The 20,297-nt window shown below is 37.0% G+C and overlaps 1 protein-coding gene and 2 long non-coding RNA genes across 3 annotated transcripts; 2 read left to right on the plus strand and 1 right to left on the minus strand.

Moving 5' to 3' along the window:
• The first annotated feature begins 2,321 nt into the window (after positions 1–2,321).
• On the plus strand, positions 2,322–7,086 carry LOC136260286 (uncharacterized). The gene is made up of 5 exons (XR_010703486.1): positions 2,322–2,592; positions 2,934–3,025; positions 4,885–4,945; positions 6,613–6,659; positions 6,714–7,086. It is a non-coding gene; the product is annotated as an uncharacterized lncRNA (long non-coding RNA).
• Positions 7,087–7,748: 662 nt separating this feature from the next.
• Positions 7,749–9,135, minus strand: LOC136249181 (uncharacterized). Its single transcript, XR_010698104.1, has 2 exons — positions 8,895–9,135; positions 7,749–7,920 (listed from the first exon to the last, which is right to left on the minus strand). It is a non-coding gene; the product is annotated as an uncharacterized lncRNA (long non-coding RNA).
• A 7,905-nt stretch (positions 9,136–17,040) lies between these two features.
• LOC136249187 (uncharacterized) lies at positions 17,041–18,734 on the plus strand. The gene is made up of 3 exons (XM_066041143.1): positions 17,041–17,425; positions 17,488–17,763; positions 18,515–18,734. Exons 1-3 carry the CDS (start codon positions 17,231–17,233, stop codon positions 18,728–18,730), a joined length of 687 nt encoding a protein of 228 aa, XP_065897215.1. The 5' UTR covers positions 17,041–17,230; the 3' UTR covers positions 18,731–18,734.
• Positions 18,735–20,297: the final 1,563 nt, after the last annotated feature.

The following is a 20,297-nucleotide window of genomic DNA, read 5'->3' on the forward strand; positions in this document are numbered from 1 at the left end:
TTATCTGACCTTTGACTATCAACACACTTACTTACAGTAGATGTGTCTGTTCTATTAGAGTGTTTCGTCTAAGGCGTGCATTCCATTAGAGTAACTCTGTATATAAAATGGGTTTTGATTATTTGAACATGTCTTGGTACCTAGGGGTTAGGAAGCACTGTACGAGTAATTTCTTTACAGCCGTCAGCCACGCAGGCATTATTTAGACAGTAAAGGACAATAAGTTTTCAAGTACAACTACCTTATAAATCATGGAGTAATAAAAGTACTTCTGCAAATTTACCATTGGATAAAATAGCAAATAACTTTCACTAAATCTACTACACTAACACTAATACAGCCTTCAGGTGTGAGGATACAGCTAGCATATTGAGGTGAGCATACACTCTATGTACAGCAAAATACGATTGGCTACACTCCAGCAAAAAGAATATACCATTTTCTTAAAGAGGGTGATATCAATAACATGTAGCCATCAACAAAAATTAGTTGTGTAAAGGTGCTTTACAATACACACACTGGTGCTATTGTAATATACACCTAAATGCAAAACTTCAATCATGTCTTTTGTTGTTGCCGTTACCCTTGAATGCTCACAGTCAAATTGTTCATCATTAAACATAGATCAGTCATCTCACAAGATCACCATAATACGGATTCATTGTTCCACACCTCATTTAGACGAGAAGTAGCTTGGTTAAAATCATTCACAATAACAATGTGAATCCACCTACAAATTAAGAACATCATACTCAATCATAGATCATCACACAAAATCATCACCACATAATAAAGTAGTGAATCATTACCTAATATAATATACCTATAATGTACATAAAAACAGCAACATTTCTGTAATACAAGGAACATCTGAGTGGCAAATTAGGGAAAAATATTACTTTATATTGTGAATTGTGATGTAATTCAGTCTTTAAACTTGTAGTCACTTGATATTACAACAATAAAATAACAAACACATAATTATCATGCTTTTGCATGTCTTCCTTTAAGGTTGAGACAGATGGCTGATTAATTCAAATCACATTTTATTTTTATAGTAATCTCGCTTAAAATTGTCAACCATTACAGCATGTTTCAGTAGTGTATTCCAATGTTCAATTATTATTCTTTAGAAAATATTTCTTCACAAATTTTCATGCACTGCATGCTTGTACAATTGAATGTCAATGGGAAATGGTGGATCTGGTAAGCTGCAAGGATTGGTGCATGTTACCATGAAACATCTGCTATGTGGTGATCATGTCTTCTCTAAATTTTCTGTATACTAAGGTGGGTGGTTGTAAACGATGGAGTCTTTCATAACGATGAAAGTCACTAACTAGTTTTGAAGCTCTGTGTTTAAGTGATTCAACTCTGTTAATATCACCCTAATAACGAGGCCCATAGATTACAGCAGCATAGTCGTAGAACTGGTTGAATCAAAGTTATCTCCAATACAACAAATATCATAGCATCTAAGGACTAAAACATCTCTTTATTAAACCCATCAAAAGCACAACTGCTTGTTCACACATATATAATACTCCTGTAAAGCTATCCACAACAGCGATCAATCAAGAGATAAACACTGTGATGTTAGTTTCTACTGACTTAAAAGAGGCAATCAAGTGGCTTGTATTAGCAAAGCAGTAAATTAAGCTTTGTCCCCTTTTCCTGAGATGAAATCAAGGTTGATCAAATATCTTGATCACAGTCACAGATGGTTTTACAGGACCATACATAGGTAGTGACCATCCCTTGTTCAGTTATAACTGGTAAAGCAGATAAAAACAAATAAGTTATCTAATGTCAGAATTATTTAAAATTTAAACTCAACACATTCGACAGAGCCATTCTTCCATGAGAGAATTCATAACACCTATAGTGACACACACACACACATGCACGTACAGATTTGATTTATTGTTTAAACTCAATGCAATCGGCTTAAGCTGTTCTTCCTTGCAGGAGGTACAAACAGTTATATAGCACAAACACGACACACATGACACACAGTGTCACAAGAATAAAACACAAGCTGCTTCACACCCACATAATCAGTTTCACCAATACCTGTGAATTTGCCAGGTAATGCGAGACGCCACTGACAATTCAGTTCATAATGATGAGGCAGCCAGTGAGAGAAACTGACAAGGTAAGAACAGTCCTTCTGAAAAAACGGCAGGAGAAAAGAGTTCTTCTAAACTGGCTCAATTTTTTCGCCCTTCTTTTCTAGCGGCTGCCAGCCTGGCGGAGAACACGACGTTGTTGGCCCTGCTAACTAGTCTTCAACATGTCAGTATCCGGGATATGTACACAACATTATCCGGAAAAAATATTTCGTGAAAATTTTCTAAGTCCAAAGTGTGCCCTAAAAAAAATCGGGGTGCCTATGTCCACCGGTATACCGGTTGTGTTCTGAGAGTCAACAAAGTTCTATTACCACCGGTGCCTCATACCTCATAGGCTACTGGGCGTGCGTCTGCTTTATGGTCACGTGATGTTACAATGTGCGATTTTTGTCGGTGATGAAAGTTGGTCGAAGTTCTCAATGATTTAGCGGATGTCGAGAAGATAAAGGATCTAGTGCAGGTATTATAGCGTCAGATGTGTGCAAGGATTCATGCACTTTCGATACACCAGGCAACGTGGGAAAGATGCTAGGTCACATGCATTTTTTATGACAGGAAATAGTGCTACACAGGCACTTAGCAAGGGAATTGTAGGTTAATCTGTCAGACTTAAATGGCCAATAGTCCCAAACACGAGTCCAAACAATGTAAAATTGAAACCCATAATCAATAAAAACGGATGTTTGTCATGAAGTCACAGCTAGAATTTTTCCAGACTTGAGGATGTACCTACTGTACACTACATGCTTAAATCATATTCTCATGTAACCTGGCCTCTTACTAAATAATACTTTTCTGTAGGTTTTGTATAATCGTGTGATGATCTTTGCTTGTTACCTGATGAATAGAAGAAAAAGATGAGGAACAAGACAGAAATAGATTACACCTAAATGGTAAGGAATTGATCCAGCAAGTGTGTCACATGAAATAAAGCAAGGGTAAAGGAACACATATGGGAATGGCACAGTATGTCACAACACAAGAACATAATGTTGCACCTTCATGAGAGCAATATTGCCCAGTTAGCAATAGTTGTGACAAGCACAGGCCTGGATCTGCAGGGGTATCTAATATTGAGCTTGCACATGTGTAGAAAAATAGCAATGTCGGGAATAGCCAGGAAAGGGGTTCAGATTTGAAGTGGAATGTCCTTGTGGAGAAGGCCTGGGTGCTTCCCCTGGACCACGTTTGAACGAAAATGATGTGTACACAAAATGTGCTCTTGGGCAGTAACAATAAAAGGTGCTGTTTGTGCATCTAACTAGCTACACTTTACTTTCGGCATAGATTCTTTACACCCCACTGTGCTTCCAGACAACATACTGATGGCTTCCTAACATATGGGAGCCCTCCACACTTGGGTTTCTTAGTTGGCAAAACTTCCTTCCGAGTATAAACATTATTCTTGGTCCTGTGAAGGTCAGTAACTTCAGACTTGGCTTGTACTCCAATATATTCAAGACATCACATGCCATCAATCATCATGTAAATATACATCAACTAGTCATGCTAACCTGACACATGTATAACACAACCACTCATTTTGTGTACGCATCACAGCTGCTGCCTTGTAACAAACAGTCCTTCACCATTTCCACCATTCACCACATGCACAATTAATCATCTGATGCAAATACAGTATTAATGCAATGTGACCTTCAAGAGTAGTATAGAGCTGTGCCAGTGTGCAAGTAACTACTGGAGAGCTCCAGGGCTGTAAGGTGGGTGTGATTTTAATTTCTGTCTCTGAAAGGGGAGTTCATCAGAACCCCTCCTGGCTACGCCCTTGAATGTCTCATAACAGAATTTTGAAAGAGTTACTACTTACAACCTACATGTATGTTTTAAGTGCATATATGTGTCTACATTTATGGGGTCAGTACTGTCATGCAGATCTTACATATGTAGCTATAATAATACAGTGGAACCTCTTAAAGGTCACCTGAGTTGGGCGGTCACCTCAGCAAAACCACTATGTGACTATGGTCCCGCAATCAGTTTGTACAAAAATAGTTTGCATTAAGCAGTCACCTCTATAACGTGTAACCCCAAACAGCACTTTGTTATACTAAAAGCCTCTCACAAAGCGGCCAGCAATAGCCATAACAGTGAGTAAACTAATTATAAGATAAGCTTATAGCCACTCCATGACATTCTCTTCACATGATTCTAATTAAAGCCCACCTCGTGATATGTTATTTCCTGAATTTACCTTGGAATTTACAATTGTGTAGTTACCAGGTATGTAACTGTCTTTCCAGTCTAAAACCACAACCTTTCCTTCACTGGCAAGTGTAACGACGGCTACTCCACAAAACGCTGCCACTCATGTTACGTATATCTCACTAAGTACATGTAACCTTACAACAACAATCATCACCTAAAGGTGTCAATTACAAGAGATCATGTGTGGTGCATGCATGAGTCTATGTGTACTATATCAGTGTTACACAATGCAGTCTAGTGATCATGTCTCCATGCAGTGGGTTCTGGCTCTTGTTGGTCATCCTTTCTGCTAATTTGTTTATACCTGTTATTTAAGTAATGATTGAAGTGTAGGCATCTGAGGATAGCTATAATCCCAGGAAACTTTGTATAAAGACCAAACCTTGGTTTGTGGCTTATGGCTGCTTTATAGAGGATATTGAGTTAGGCAGCCACCTCTCTAATATTTCTGGCCCAAAGGTGACCGCTTTAGACAGGTTCCACTGTAATCAAATTTTTGCATAATAAATTACTTATATGTATGTAGGTTTGACATAGTGCTGCAATCACATAACACGTCATGAAGTCTTACCTGGAGCATGGAAAAGGTATTTATTGTATTAACTTCATGCTTATTATGCCTAATATATGTACAGTCAATAGTACTAAAAGCTTATCACACATGGGTAATACAACAGAATCCTTGCTCCACTGTTAGCGAGTTACTAACGTAGCTGATGCAGCCACTTGTATATCACAAATTTCTGATACTAAACCAAATGTCTAGTTCTTAAAGCAGCTCTAGGTGACAACCAGACATGAGCTAATTGGTAATTTTATTACACAATCAAGTGTATGGTTTTTATGCTCCCAAGATACCACATAACAACAAATTTTGGCAATGAACTAAATTCTGTGAATTGTCAGCAAACCGCCATATTTAAAGTTTTCCAAAATTATTTTCATACCTTCATTACCTTGTGTCCAAGTTGGTCTTGACAAGCCGAGTGTAAACACATCTTACTGATAAGTTAGTGTGGTTCAAGTGGGTGTGGCTCACAACAGGTGCAGGACTAGCTAGACTCATACTTGATTAGTGGGTGTGGCTCCATTGTAGACAACAACAAACAGGTACACATTGATTTTGTACATGTGACCCACTGAGCAAAAACCGGCTGATTTTTTGCACATTCCAGCATCTCTGTAATCTATAGTAACAAAAGAGTGGACAGCCAAAGTTTCAGCCTTTTATGATGAATGGTCTTGGAGTTATAGCGCTTGACAGTTGAACAGTGATAAACTCGATTTATACAACAATACGGGAAATAAATTACTGGTGCTTAGATAATCAATCATAACTCACGATTGAAACAAGTTACAAAGATGGGACTTAGCTCAATCTGTGCACCATGAACTAGCACATCAATCAGGGTATAGTGCTTTCCCTGTGCTCCTCCGTGTTGACAAAGAAGGCCATTCCAACTAAGAAATGACAATGGTGAACATTGTTTTTACCGTATCGTAAATAAATTCCCATACCTCATGTATCCTTTGCTGTGCAAACACAAAACTAAGATTTTCTTACTCTCCACAAACAGGCAAATCCAGTGGTGTGTGAGTTTTATTAATTTGATCAGTGCGTACAACACAAAGTGTGCGTAAAATTTTCACGTAGTACGTGTATTTTTACCCAGTGTATTTCAGTGCAGTTTTATGGCAAAATATTATTTTGTGAAAACGGCTGGGTTTTGCTCAGCTGGTCACATATTATGTTTAGAGACAGAAACACATGATCCCAAAAAGTAGGCATGGCTCACAAAAGTAGGCATGATTCCAGGATCAAGTGCTACCGCTAAACTTTGAAAATGAACACTCTTTATTTATTACCAATTGTCTGATGGCTGAAAACTGAAGGGGTTAGAGTTTACAAAATGAATGCTCCGAACAGAAAGCACTTTAAACTACTGCCACGCTCATGCAATCAGAAAAAAAAAAGTCCAAGCCTAGTACAGCACTCGGCTTTACCTCATGCTGTATTAGTCTCCCTCGTGCTATTTTGGCACTATACAGTAAGTGTGATTTTCATGGATGGTCCATTCAGAGAGGTTCCACTGTAGTTGCTTTTAGCCTCATATAAGTATTCTATTCACTAGCGTCATACAGCATTTGAGGGGGTCCCTACTTTTACCTAGGGCCTCAATGATAGAAGTTACAGGGGTACCATAAAGAATGCAAGAAGAAAAGGAGTGATTATATATGCTATTTGATTTGTTAGGCTGGCTAAATTCTACCGATTGTTGCAAAACTTCATTGGGAAGCAAAGTAAGTACATGTGCTGCATTATGTGTAATTAGGTATTTAATCATTTTTCTGCAGGAGTAAGCACAAAGAAGGTGCAGGCGACAGTGACACCTAGCAAAGTGTAAAGTGGGAGAAGAAAACAGCTTGGATAATGCATAGTTTACAGTCAAACAATGTTTTGTATTTATACTTTTGCTAACTGTGTAAATCTAAATTATGGATTATCACTGGGTTGTATATGCAGAAACAATCGAAGAATTTTGTAGTGGATTTATGATAGTACAAAGGGTGCAGACATCCTACAACGGTAGTCATTTCAAGACTTGTTGGTAAACACGACAATGTTCCCATTGGGACAATGTTTTGAGCAGAAACATACAAGTACAGTAACCTTGATGTAATTTTGGGATATTTTATTGCTGTATTTATAACCTGTACGGATAACTGCCAGAGCACGAGTACATATATACATTGGGCCTCAAAGTGGCACACAACATGCGTAGCCATATGTGTATGATGATAGCTATTTAGATCTCTGATCTTTTCTTATTTACCTTAAGGTGACTAAATTTAGCGATTTTGGTTTTTCCGCTAAAGTTTGTACACGCTAAACCTACAAAATGTATGGTTAATTAATTACATCAATTCATAAAATTGCTAAATTTTGTATGCACTAATTTTGCTGATATATAAATTTGCTAAATTTAGTTACCTTAAGGTAGCTAGGTGGCCTCCTTGGTTGGCAGTTGGCACTGTGATCACAAGTTGGCCAAAAATCCAGGTGGCTTCAAGGTGTTTGCCCAGTACTTGGTTCAAAGAGTTTCACTTGGACTCCTAGGCTGGGAGTTAATTAAAACACCCTTACTGGCTCTACCTCAAGTGTATTCCCTCCAGTGTTTTACTGGTAAACAACATCCGACACCACAATTGTCAGGCTACAGGTGTTTTAGTGAAACTATATATTATATATAGGAATCTCATACAATATTCACAGCAATGCCAAGGTATGCTATATGGTCTCCCTGTGAATATAGTTAGCTACGTAGTTGATTACATAACACATTATGCTGGCATGGCAGCCAATTGATTACATATAGCAGAACACTGAAATATATTTAACACTGTTCATTATTAAAATGGAAAAAAAATATGCATTATGTACACTACTGACAGTGAATCTCACACATCAGTGACCAGACTTCTGGGTGGTGAAAAGGAACAGCTCACAAAGAACATTACAGTATACATCAGCTCAGGCTCCAAAACAGACGAGACGTCATTCCTGGAAAGCACAAAAATTGTATTGTGGGTTTGAATTTTCAGTACTTGCCTGGCTATACATACATGCAGATCGTCACCAAAACGTACCTATTTCAATCGCACAATCGAAGTTAATACCTACCACTATAAAAGGTGAGAAACGAACCAAAACCGGTTACTATGCAAGCGTCGCGATTTTGCACAATGCGCCAGTGTTTGCAGGCTTTAATTGCTGCAAACAGCGCTTGCATGGCTGCAAACCACCACCGGATGGATACATAGGTGGCAGCCTGGCTACCATATCTTACCGGTGGCAGTAGTCATTCGGTGGTTATTAGTGCCACCTGCGTACATAGAACTGGTCAAAAAAAATTCGCAAGATCCGGATTTTGTACGGGAAGGTATCCGGAATAGGAATGGAAACGGAGCCCGAGTGGGTGAATGATGTGCCCTAGCCAAGGACGCAGCTAGCCAGAAGGTGATGGAGGGGCAGGCATGCCCCCACGAAACACTCAAAATCATTCATAATTGCAAAAAAGACTAATGACCCAATGGTGGGCTAGCCAACATACGGTGTTGTATTATTACAGCTTAAATAACTAGCTACGTAACCATTTCAGTACTGACTGCTTCCAATCGAGGTAGCTATATTCGTCGAGCATCATCGCACGTGCCACAACTGTACTCCAACAAATTCATCCACAGTCAGGTAGAGCTAATACTTTAGTGCAAATACAGGTTACTTTACGTTAGCCACAGCCTGTGCTGCAGTCCTAGCACGCTGCTGACAGGATGACGTATTCACTCACTTCACTCAGCGAAATTCAAATGCCATGTATTGCACGAAATCCCACCTAGAACTTTTAAGCTTGACTGATCCACCTGACCGGCTGACTGACAAAGTAAAAACAGACTGCACTGCCGTACGTACAAAGGTCCAGTGTGATCGACTCGATAAATAAACTTGGTACATTTATTTAGCTAACACTTTATCACCTCGTAGACAGTAGGTTCGTAGCATCATCTGGTCTCCTTTGTCGCTTGTGAGTTGTGACTCCTGCCGTGGAGAAGCGGGTCACTCTTTTTAGATTCAAAAATGTTCTATCACGCGAGTAATCTAGGCTAAATATAGAAGTATGTGTCTAATATTTTCGTTCGATGGATTCACGAGCGAGTTGAATGTTGTGTGTGCGCATTCACTAGCAACCCCTGGTGATACCGCGTAGTAGTGTACATAATTTACAGTCATTTTCGTGTCAGTTTAATACTGGTAAACTTGTAACGAAGGTTTTAAAAAAAATCATTTAGTGATGGGGGGTAAATGCCCCCCCTTAGCTACGCCTCTGACGCGACTTAGTGAAGAGCGAGGTGGCAAGGAATATTTTGTACTTTTCGACTGTGGGTTGGAAATTTTTGTCCTTTATTATTATTATTATTATCAAATTGTTTAAAGGGATACACAAAAGGCATGTGCCTGTACAAGGTGATACCCTTAGCTACATACAATCTTTACAGTTACAAAAATACAATTACAAAAACAGAACAACATACACAATACAAGTACAGAATTAAACAATCACATTAAAAACTGTTTCAATCTAGATCTGAAATGTTTAACCTGGCTTCGTGCCAAAATGTCCTCAGGAATAGTGTTCCACAAGAATGCCACGGATACAAAAAAAACAATAACGGAAAGCATTGATAGTAGAAGAAAACACTTTTAAAGTTAGGGAGTGCGACCTTGTACACAGCATCCTTGATTGTTGACGTGGCATAAATTTTGTAGTGGCCTTGTTTTTCAATTGTTATTCAACAAGGAGGCAGATATGCCCTGCACACTGAAAAACGTACATCATAAGCACACACATATACAGTAATTCCTTATGTACAAACTACGAGACAAACTAACATCAGTAAAGTGCATGGTCTTAAGTAGCTAACTATTTCGAAATTGAGTAAATGTTGTTAGGTCATATAAGGCTGTTGGCAGAGCATTCCACAAGGTAGTTCCACAATAGTAGAACTGCATTTCCCATAATTAGTGTTTATTTAAACCTATTTTATAGAACATCTTAGCGTGGAGTGGAGTGTGGTGGATGGGAGTGCCAACTAGGGCCAGTTCTTTCTTTAAAAAAAAAAGAAGTTTATTTGGCCTTGTGTTTTGTGAGTTTGAGTAGATTTACCTACGGTGAATACCTGTGTATGTGTGTCACCATAGGAAATGGAGAGACAATGATAAGAATTTATATTCTTGAACTTAATTCTGCCGTACATACACTGCACATGTGGAGTCTGTATACCGGGTATCTGATGAAGAGTACATAATAAAGCTACAGTATTATGTCCTGACATTATCTATGGTCAAAACAACCAATACTACTTTCCTGGGTCATTCGGCTGCACTAGTAGGTGACTATCCAACTACTGATCATGATCAGTGTTTAGCCCAAGCAAACTTGATTAGCTATTTTGTTTCTCATCCCTGCCTGCAATACTTTTCACCTTACTGCCTCAAATTTTATCATTGCTACTTGTCTCATGTGTAGCTGGGGGAATAGTTTACAAAAGGTATCTCCAATGGCAGCACTATAGCTACCAGCACAGTTACATGTACTAGATGTGAGCGTCTGGGGACACAGTTGCAATGTGGCCGCTCAATGGTTTACAACTTGTTGCTGTAGACCTTCAGTGCTGGTCACTGTAAAGTGTTAATAATAATAACTCAACGGTTTGTCATAATTATTTCATCATGTAGAATATGATTATGGAATAGTAAATCAGTTACTGTATAGAGGGGAACTTTGGCAATTTGCTACAAATTCACCACAGTTTAATCCACCAAGTATGTATACTTTTAGCACCTGAGATTAGCATTTTTATAGCTAAAAGATTGAGCTTGAATTTGCCAAAGGTTTTAAATTTATTTTGTGAAATGCAATATCTGGTTAGTTACCAAAGTTTATCCCCGCCAATGTTTCCCTTTATACAGTATATTTGCAAATCCCCTGACAGCTAGCTAGTAGGGCTACACATTATTTTTCATGATATTCAGGCCAGAAAGTCTACCTATTCCCATGAGTAAATAACTGCAAACTAGCAGTACAAGCTAGCACCTCAGGTTCCACAATATCAATTGTTCTCTAGATCTCCCAAAACTCCATTGAATGCTCTATATTATTTCCCAACAATAAGAAATCCACATGGATATGTTTAATGATTGGACCACTAGGTCATACTTGATCACTCTATTATATCCTGACCACTCTATTAGAGTATTCAATCTCTTAAAAACGACTTACAAGAAGGCCCATGTTCCCTTTGTAGACACTTCCCTGAGAGATGAATATTTACATTAATAAACTGTTGTGCTGTAGTGCATGCTGTGTCACTAACTTCTTTCCTGTGCCAAACTAATTTGTGTGTTAGGTTCCTCATGCAAACTGGTTTCCTGAATCCATGCACTGGAAAACCCCTCCCTATTATGCTCCTATAGCTACTCTATTCTGGCACTGAGAAGACTGACCATAATTAATTCAGTACAGAAACTCTCTCTTGTTTCTTGTTCAAAAAAGCATGATATTAAAAATGCTCCAAATCACAATATTAGTCTATAGTTATCTGTTACTTAAAAGGTTAGCTAAGGTCTTGTAAAAGCTATAATAGTTTTGAGCATTTTTAATATCTACAGTAGGTACCTACAACTTCCTAGTACAGTTATGCTGGCATGTAAAATGTGTGGAAAAGGTATATCTAATCCAAAACAGCCAAGCTGTAAAAAAAGAGTGCGGCCCTCAAAAAGGCTATGGTGAAAAAAGATGTGAAATCCAAGGTGGCGGCCAAGAAATGGCTGTGATGGTAGGTTAATGGTAAAAATTTTAATAACAACAATTCAGGTGAATTTGGTGCCGCTTGGTCTTGGCACAAAATTCACCTGAATTGTCGTTATTAAAATTTTTACCATTAACCTACCATCACAGCCATTTCTTGGCCGCCACCTTGGATTTCACATCTTTTTTCACCATAGCCTTTCTCAGGGCCGCAGTCTTTTTTTACAGCTTGGCTGTTTTTGATTAGATTTCACTTCTTTTTGTATTTGTATACCCCAAAGCCGGCCTATGGCCGGCTTTGGGGCTTTTTTAACCTATCTTTTTTCTTTACCACAGGAAGAAGAGAAAGATGAAGAAGTTTTTAAATACTTTAACTAATTTTGATTTTATCAGTAAATGTACAAATTATATATGTAATAATACATTTATTACATGTTAATTATTCCCTACAGATAACTTGTTTGCAACTCTCTACAGGGTGATTTGTTTCTAGCTGAACTCTCTACAAGGTAACTTCTTCTAGCTGATCTTTCTACAGGGTGATTTGTTTGTAGCTGAACTCTCTACAGGTGATTTGTTTGTAGCTGAACTCTCTACAAGGTGATACTTCTAGCTGATCTCTCTACAGGATGACTTGTTTCTAACTGAACTCTCTACAGGGTGATCTGTTCATAGCTGAACTTTCTACTGGGTGATTTGTTTGCAGCTGAACTCTCTACATGGTAGTTTCTTTGTAGCTGAACTCTCTACAATGTGACTTCTTCTAGCTGAACTCTCTACAGGGTGACTTGTTTCTAGCTGATCGCTCTCCAGGGTGACTTGTTTCTAGCTGAACTCTCTACAGGTGATTTGTTTGCAGCTGAACTCTCTACATGGTGGTTTCTTTGTAGCTGAACTCTCTACAAGGTAACTTCTTCTAGCTGATCTTTCTACAGGGTGATTTGTTTGTAGCTGAATTCTCTACAGGGTGATTTATTTGCAGCTGAACTCTCTACAAGGTGACTTCTTCTAGCTGAACTCTCTACAGAGTGATTGATTTTTATTTTGCAGTTGAACTCTCTACATGATGGTTTCTTTGTAGTACAAGGTGATTTCTTCTAGCTGATCTCTCTACAGGGTGATTTGTTTGCAGCTGAACTCTCTACATGGTGGTTTCTTTGTAGCTGAACTCTCTACAAGGTGACTTCTTCTAGCTGATCTCTCTACAGGGTGACTTGTTTCTAGATGAACTCTCTACAGGGTGATTTGCATGTAGCTGAATTGTCTATCAGATTAACTGTTTGTAGCTGAATTCCGTACAGAATATCTTGCAATGTAATATAATTCTATAATGGAGTAAGTTATAATGAACGTAGCTGAATGCTCTATTAGGGTGACTGTTCTATTAGAGTATCTCGATCTCGCATTTGCTACACGTAGTTACCTTTCGAATCATAACTCAGTGGTTTGTAATCCGATTCATCTGTACTACCGCAAGGTCTTTCTATGATGATTATTCCAGCTACGTACTGATTTTTAGCTCATTGCTCTAAGCGGTTTGCCTGGTAGACGTGAAAACTAATAGTTTTTTTATTCATAAAATCAATCGCGTAATTTTGACACAGGTTGGATTTTGTGTCATATCTCCATGGTCTTTATCTCGATTCCTTTCAAACCACAAAAAGGCACTCCTACGATAGTTACTCCATCTACATATCAATTTTCAACTCATTCCTCCAAGGGGTTTACCCTGTAGGCGTGACAGACCTTCGACCTTATTTTACACACATAATCGGTCATAACTCCATGAATGTTCATCGGATTCCTACCAAAGGTGGTACTGAGATCCGCCTTAATGAGCCCTTCAAGTGTGTCAAATGTCAGCCCGATTGGAGTACGCATTCGTGTTTTATGGCGGATTTTGCGAAGTGTGCGAAATGAAGAAGATGCATGTAGAAGAAAAAAAACGAAGAAATTAAAACGAAATTTTGTTCGCTCGTATCTCGGAAATGGCTGGACCGATTTTCTTCAAATTTGGTATGTAGACTACTAGACTCCCATTACTGGCCGGCACGTCTGTAGCAAATTCGGTTCAAATCGGATAAGGGATCACAGAGCTACATAGGTGTGAAAATTGCGTTTTCTTTCTTCCTGTTAATATACTCACGGTGTGGCGCGCCGGCTTCTTGGGCCGCACGACACACTATCGTGTGTCTTGATACCTTGTTGCAAATCCGGTCACTAGAACATGAATAACTATATACACATATAGCTATTATTGTATCATTATTGTATTTGTAGCTACTAGCAGAGTTAGAACAAATAAAGGGCTTGGGCTATAATACTGAAAACTTATGAAGCCTGACACAATCATACAACCTGTGCTACCCTCCTCATGCATTTTAAATTCTGGGAATAAGAAAACAGGTTGTCAAGCCTCAGAAAACAAATCATGAAACATTTACTGATTAAGCTTAATAGTAACAGACTTAAGTGCCACATCCATGCCTATATTTGACATGCTGTGTCAAATTATGGTATCATTCCAATAGTCCTAATGCTGTTTCCATAATACCCACCACTGTATAAACACAGTTATTATTTTAGATATTTAACATAGTCCATGTATGTACATGTTTTGTATGTCAGCAATATTGAAAACCAATATGTACATGTGGATAGTTTATTCATAGGCACTGTGGTATTCAATACATGTGCATAGCTTATTCACAGCCTCATTGAATATTATATTTCATGCTCAAATCTGTAAAGGGAAATGTGTAATCATATCTACCAGTACTATTTCCTGTTTGGTGTGTTTTCTTAGAAACACATGTAATGCTCTATGTATCTGACGTAGCATCTATCTCAGAAAAATTAACCTCCTACATATGTAGGTTAAAATGTACAGTACATACGTACTTGCACTAATAAACATCAAAAATGCCCCAATCTGGCTCAGGCATTTTCTCAGTAGATATCCAACTAGAAAAAGAATCTAAAATGTACACATCGACAAAATATCTTGTGTATCATTGAGTCCTATCCATTCAAGAAAGAAGTCCTAGAAAAAGTTATTCTTAATTGTCCAGATCTACTGTACTTCCCATTGATAGTAGTAACAGTACTAGATCTACCCATTTCATGATCAAACCTCATTATTTTTATGCACTATATAGTTTGTAAGGTAGGATATACACACTGATACAACAACCGACATTTTTTTGCTTGGTGGCTACATTTGATAACACCTGTGTCATTTATCAGGCCATCCGTTTGGTAATATAGCATGTAATATTTTTTTATTAAGAAAATAATGTCTTTGGTATACAATTTTATATTTAGTAATTATTACACTGATGGCCCCATGTACGCATGTAGAAACACAACTGTGATATCACACTAAATATAATTCGTCACTTACGGATTTCCTTGCTTCCATGAATGATCCGTGATTACCAAAATTTGTGTTTATTTGTTGAGATTATTATCACCAGTAGCATGTGAATGGAGGAATTTAAAACATGTGATAGGAAATATAGTTGGTTTAGTAACACACCTGAGCAGAGATGGTTAATTCATATTTATCTAAAAGGTAAACATCCTATTTCGGTAATTGATGTACTGATGCCATATGAGTACATCAACTAATGACACATGCCATCATTGACATCATATGACATCACATCACACATGGCAACACTGATGGTGGGTATTAAGTATTCATTACACATGTCCTTTTAAAGCACACATACAAATATACGTGTGATAACTGTGTGGATACTACAGCAAGTACAACATACTATTTGTGTGATTGACATTTGCATATAGCATAATATTATGCACTAGAAAAATCTTTAAGTGACAATTTTTAAGAAAACATTCAGGGACCTAGATTAGAACTGTCACGGAAATTTTGTAGATTTAGTAAAATTGTTCCCACAGCAAATATTTTTAAACCCCATACAGTCATATGGCAACTTACACTGCTGTTTTGCTTAATATAACACTTGTAATTAATTCCATGCACAGCACTAGATGATTTCATATTCAAATGAATTCAAGATTGTATGAAATGTTAAATTACTTTGAGGACATTCTGCATTCAGTATACATTACCAGTATACATTATTTGTTACCCACAACTTGATATTTTTAAAATCTCTGATCTTGGATAATTCCCTTGTATAGTCATGCTACACACTGATTATATGTATCAATGATGGTACGGCAATCATGCTACACAATATCACACAGGGTCCACTCAGCAGATATCTGTGCTATGCAGTTAATTAGAACAGAAGACTCCTCTCTAGTAACCTACAAGTAACTGTACCGTCTACAAGGAAATGTACTCGAAACATCCCACTAGATTACACCTGTATATATGTGAGACAAGAATAGTTGGACATTTTCTTCCCCTATATGTACAGTACACCTACACACATGGTTATTGTGATGTAATAGGCTTACGTATGTTGACTAAATAGTTAGCAGTATCACACATATTTAGTATATTCATTGACTTTTTTCAACCAACAAAGCACAACAAATTATTGTGCAATTGCTCATGCTCATTGTACTATATAAGTATGCAGTAATTAGTCACATGACTGTAAGGTTAATTGTTTAGGAAATGGTTTCACTTATATGGAGAACACTTTGTTGCAATCTTCCTTTATATTGTATAAAAGGTTAAAACATATTCACATATTGTTACTAATTAATTACTGCAATGTTTAGCAGTTATACAGTAAACATGTTTCCACTATCACTATAGACACATGGACATCTGGTTCCAGAACTGTTTAATTTTGTGGATAATGTATACGTAGGTACAAAAACACATGCATACAAGAAACATATTAAATATCATTCACAGTAATTCTGATGCATTTGTGCTTGTGTATTGTACTGTCCTTTTGATACCATTTCATGTCTGTATATATTGTACTTAACTGATAATTATCACACTTGTAGTTACATACACAAAACTCCTATATAGTAGTTATGGTATCAGTAGCCATAATTATTGGATGGAAACTGGCTGGAACATGACACAAGTACTGTATGTATTATAGAGAATGTTTCAGTATCTTCTACTATAAGTCCATCAAACATAACAATTAGTAGCATTATGGAATGAATTTGCTACACCATTTAGCTGAAATTATATTAGTATGGTAAAATAATATTCTGGTAGGTATTGAAGGACCTTACTGTATTTATTTATTATCAACATGTACAAGTTTTATTGTTTCTAATGCTACATCACCTACAATAATGAAATAGCAGTGATTATTCTATATGGTTTCCAGCACTTCTGTTATTTTAAGTTTCATTTATGGTCATAGATGCCTTAATTTGTTGCTAGTGTACATTCCAAGTGATTACTTTGTGTACATCCAATATTGTATATTTCATGAAGTGACATCACAAATCATGTGGTCTTGGAGTATAAAGGAAGCTCTGCTTGCACTGTGGCATTACACAAGAACCCTGCAAAGTATACTTCAGTAGCAACAGATGGCTAATTTCAGCATGAAGGCTTTAGGATATAAGCTTTCAGTTACTACAATTTTCCTGATAACTATGATCATTGTTGCACACAGTGCTCCAATGAAGAACAAGCGGGACAGTGGAGTATATATTGGCTACAAGACACAACAGTTCTATTGTACATCTGAACTTATTAAACTACAAGTACAGTACATGGTGAAGGTATATATGCAGTGAACTAATAGTGTACTATTTTACTCTTCATTGTATTATTTACTCTGTAGCATAGAAAGGTAGTTGTACTACCAACAGAACAGTCCGACAATTCTTCTGAACTCAACATTGTCAATCTATCACTGCAGCAGTTTGATTTCACGTGTAGTATATTCACAACTGCAATGGCTATAAAATATCAGTTACAGAATTCTTTATTCAGAGGAGAATATTTTGTTGAGCAAAATGACAGTTTGAAAAGAGTGAATAATATAGAAGATATCAGCAAAATAAACAGTGTGCTTGAGTATCTTCAAACACTGACTGATATTCTTCAAGACATTGAGGTAACCATATAAAGTAGCAGATATATACTGCACCCAGGGAATTACGTATAGCTTTGTCACATATTGTATCATGCCATTGAGGTCCTTGCAATTGGTTACATGGCCTCTTCGTATGGATCAAGCTTTATATTGCTAATACAGAAATACTGTACTACTGTATACTCTTCTTGTATTAGTATTACATACAATGTATATGCAAAGTACAGTGTTTCTTGTGGATACATACCTGTGCATGCTAATGTAAATATAAGGTTGAAACTAATACTGCAAATGCTTGGATGCTATATAGGTCAAGTAGTTATTTATACCACATTTACCCCTCACATAACACATTTGTAATCAAGTGAAATTATGAGAGCCATGAAATTTAATTTTGATTTGTGGAATTAAAAGAATGCACTTTAATTTGTGTGTCAGGAATATTTACATGGGAACTTTATTACAATGTGTGTACTGATGCTTTAAAAGTTGTAAACTCGACATTGTAGTCTGGTATAAAGCATGTCACATAAACATGGCTACAAAAGTATATAGCTAGTATTCACCTGTTCTCCATTGTCAATGCTAGAGAGTAGTCAAAAATCTATAATAATATTTATCCAGCACTAATATAATTACCATACTTGAGAATCCATAGTTTTACTAGATATCTGATGATATATTGTAATGTGTATGTGTGTCTCAAGTTACATAGTACTGTAGTTAACTTTGATGATTATTACAGGTAATAATTTTTGTTTTCTTACTATAGGAAATTTTGTCAGCTAAACATTGCATAGTGTTTAGTCCCAGTGAGTACAGGAGAGCATATTGTGAATTATTTGATGAGGATAATTGTGCTAATGGTACTTCTGTGTTGGAGACCTTGAAGCATGTGCACTGGACTAGAGTACGGAGTTACCCCAAGGAATGGCAGGATCCATTACCACAGCACTGTATGTGTAGTGGTTCTTGTTTCACAAAATGACTGCTCATACAATTGTACTTTCTATTTCATGTTATACCAACTGCATTTTTATCAAAGGAACTAAATAAACTACTAAAATTGCATTCTATGCCACAATTAATTTTGTATATATATTCAACAGTGTTGCACTGATAATCGGATCGGTTATCGGAAAAACCATATATCAGCTGTATTTTAGTATATCGGTATCGGATCGGTTGCATGATGGAATAAGTAGCAAATACAGATATATGTTTTCATAGAGAAATGCAAGCTTGTGTGCTTCAAACAATATTAATAAACACCTTGAGTTGCATTGCAATGTTGTTATTACTGCTTAAATATAATGTCAGCTATTGTTGCAGCACTACTGCCACTATAAATGAACTAAATTGGTCTTTTAAATAAGTAACATTTGGCGGAAGATAGCCTTGCAATACCATATCAGATCGGCTATGTTTATCAGCTTGAAAACATTATTGAATATCGGTTATCAGAATATCGGCCAAATCTCATATTGGTGCAACGCTAATATTCAGTACATTTTGAAGTCTTATACTTATGCTTATTATCAACACACATGCCTAAGGGTATTCTTTGTTTAACACTATGCTGATTGCTCAACTGAAGTAGGTGGGTGTACAAGTGCTCTGTCTGCATGGAGGACCGGAGGTGCTTGTTATTTACAGTAGATGCAATCTGTTTAACTTCATCATCACATACCATCTTTATTTGAAAATCAAATAGTGTATACTGGTTGTGTGTACATAATCTAAGCTGAGCTATTTTAGAATACTGTGTATACAAATGATTGACCTATTCTGTAATTAGTGTGGGACATAGTGTAACGCAATAGTGTAAGCAGGTGCTATACTCATTTCTAGCCGAGACACAGTGTATACATTTGATATGCACACTGTAAAAAATGCCAAAAAAAAATGACAAAAAGCATACGTTGTTTCAGCAGAACTGTTAATTGCTGTTTTAACATTCTAGATGTTTTAACGAAAAGTGACTGCTAGTGTAACGACAATTTTTTACTTTAACAAGAAAATGATGTTACAGCAACAAAAATTCCTGTTGTTATTTTAATAAATGAAGTGTTTGCTGTTTTTTGCAGCAGGGATAACAAGTTCTTTGTTAAAATGAAAAATCCCTTTTTACAGTGCAGTTGATGACCCCAGTTCCATTGTGACCGGTCACATGTTTGTCTGTGTGACCAACAAAGAGGTGGATACTTAGTCTGTGGTAACATGAAAATGTACAAGCATAAAGTTTCTTGCTGAAAGAGCAACTAGATCAACAATAACACTGGCCAAGAATATTGAAATTTCCTGGACAAGAAAGTTGCAGTCAGTATACAGGAAAGAATCAATATTAAAATTTCCTGAACAAGAAAGCTCCAGTATAGGGCAGAATTTCCTATAGACTTTCTTGAAAACTCTTGAAAATTTTCTGTACATTGCAGAAGCTGTTATGGAAAGTCTGTAGGAAATACTACTATCCTGCAAGTTCCTGCTAGAGTCTTACGAGATCCTCCCTGATAGAGTTTGTTGCAAGATCTTGCTTAGTATTCTTGCAGGATCAT

The sequence above is a fragment of the Dysidea avara genome, chromosome 1 (genome assembly GCF_963678975.1).
Source record: "Dysidea avara chromosome 1, odDysAvar1.4, whole genome shotgun sequence".
Lineage (NCBI taxonomy): Eukaryota > Metazoa > Porifera > Demospongiae > Dictyoceratida > Dysideidae > Dysidea > Dysidea avara.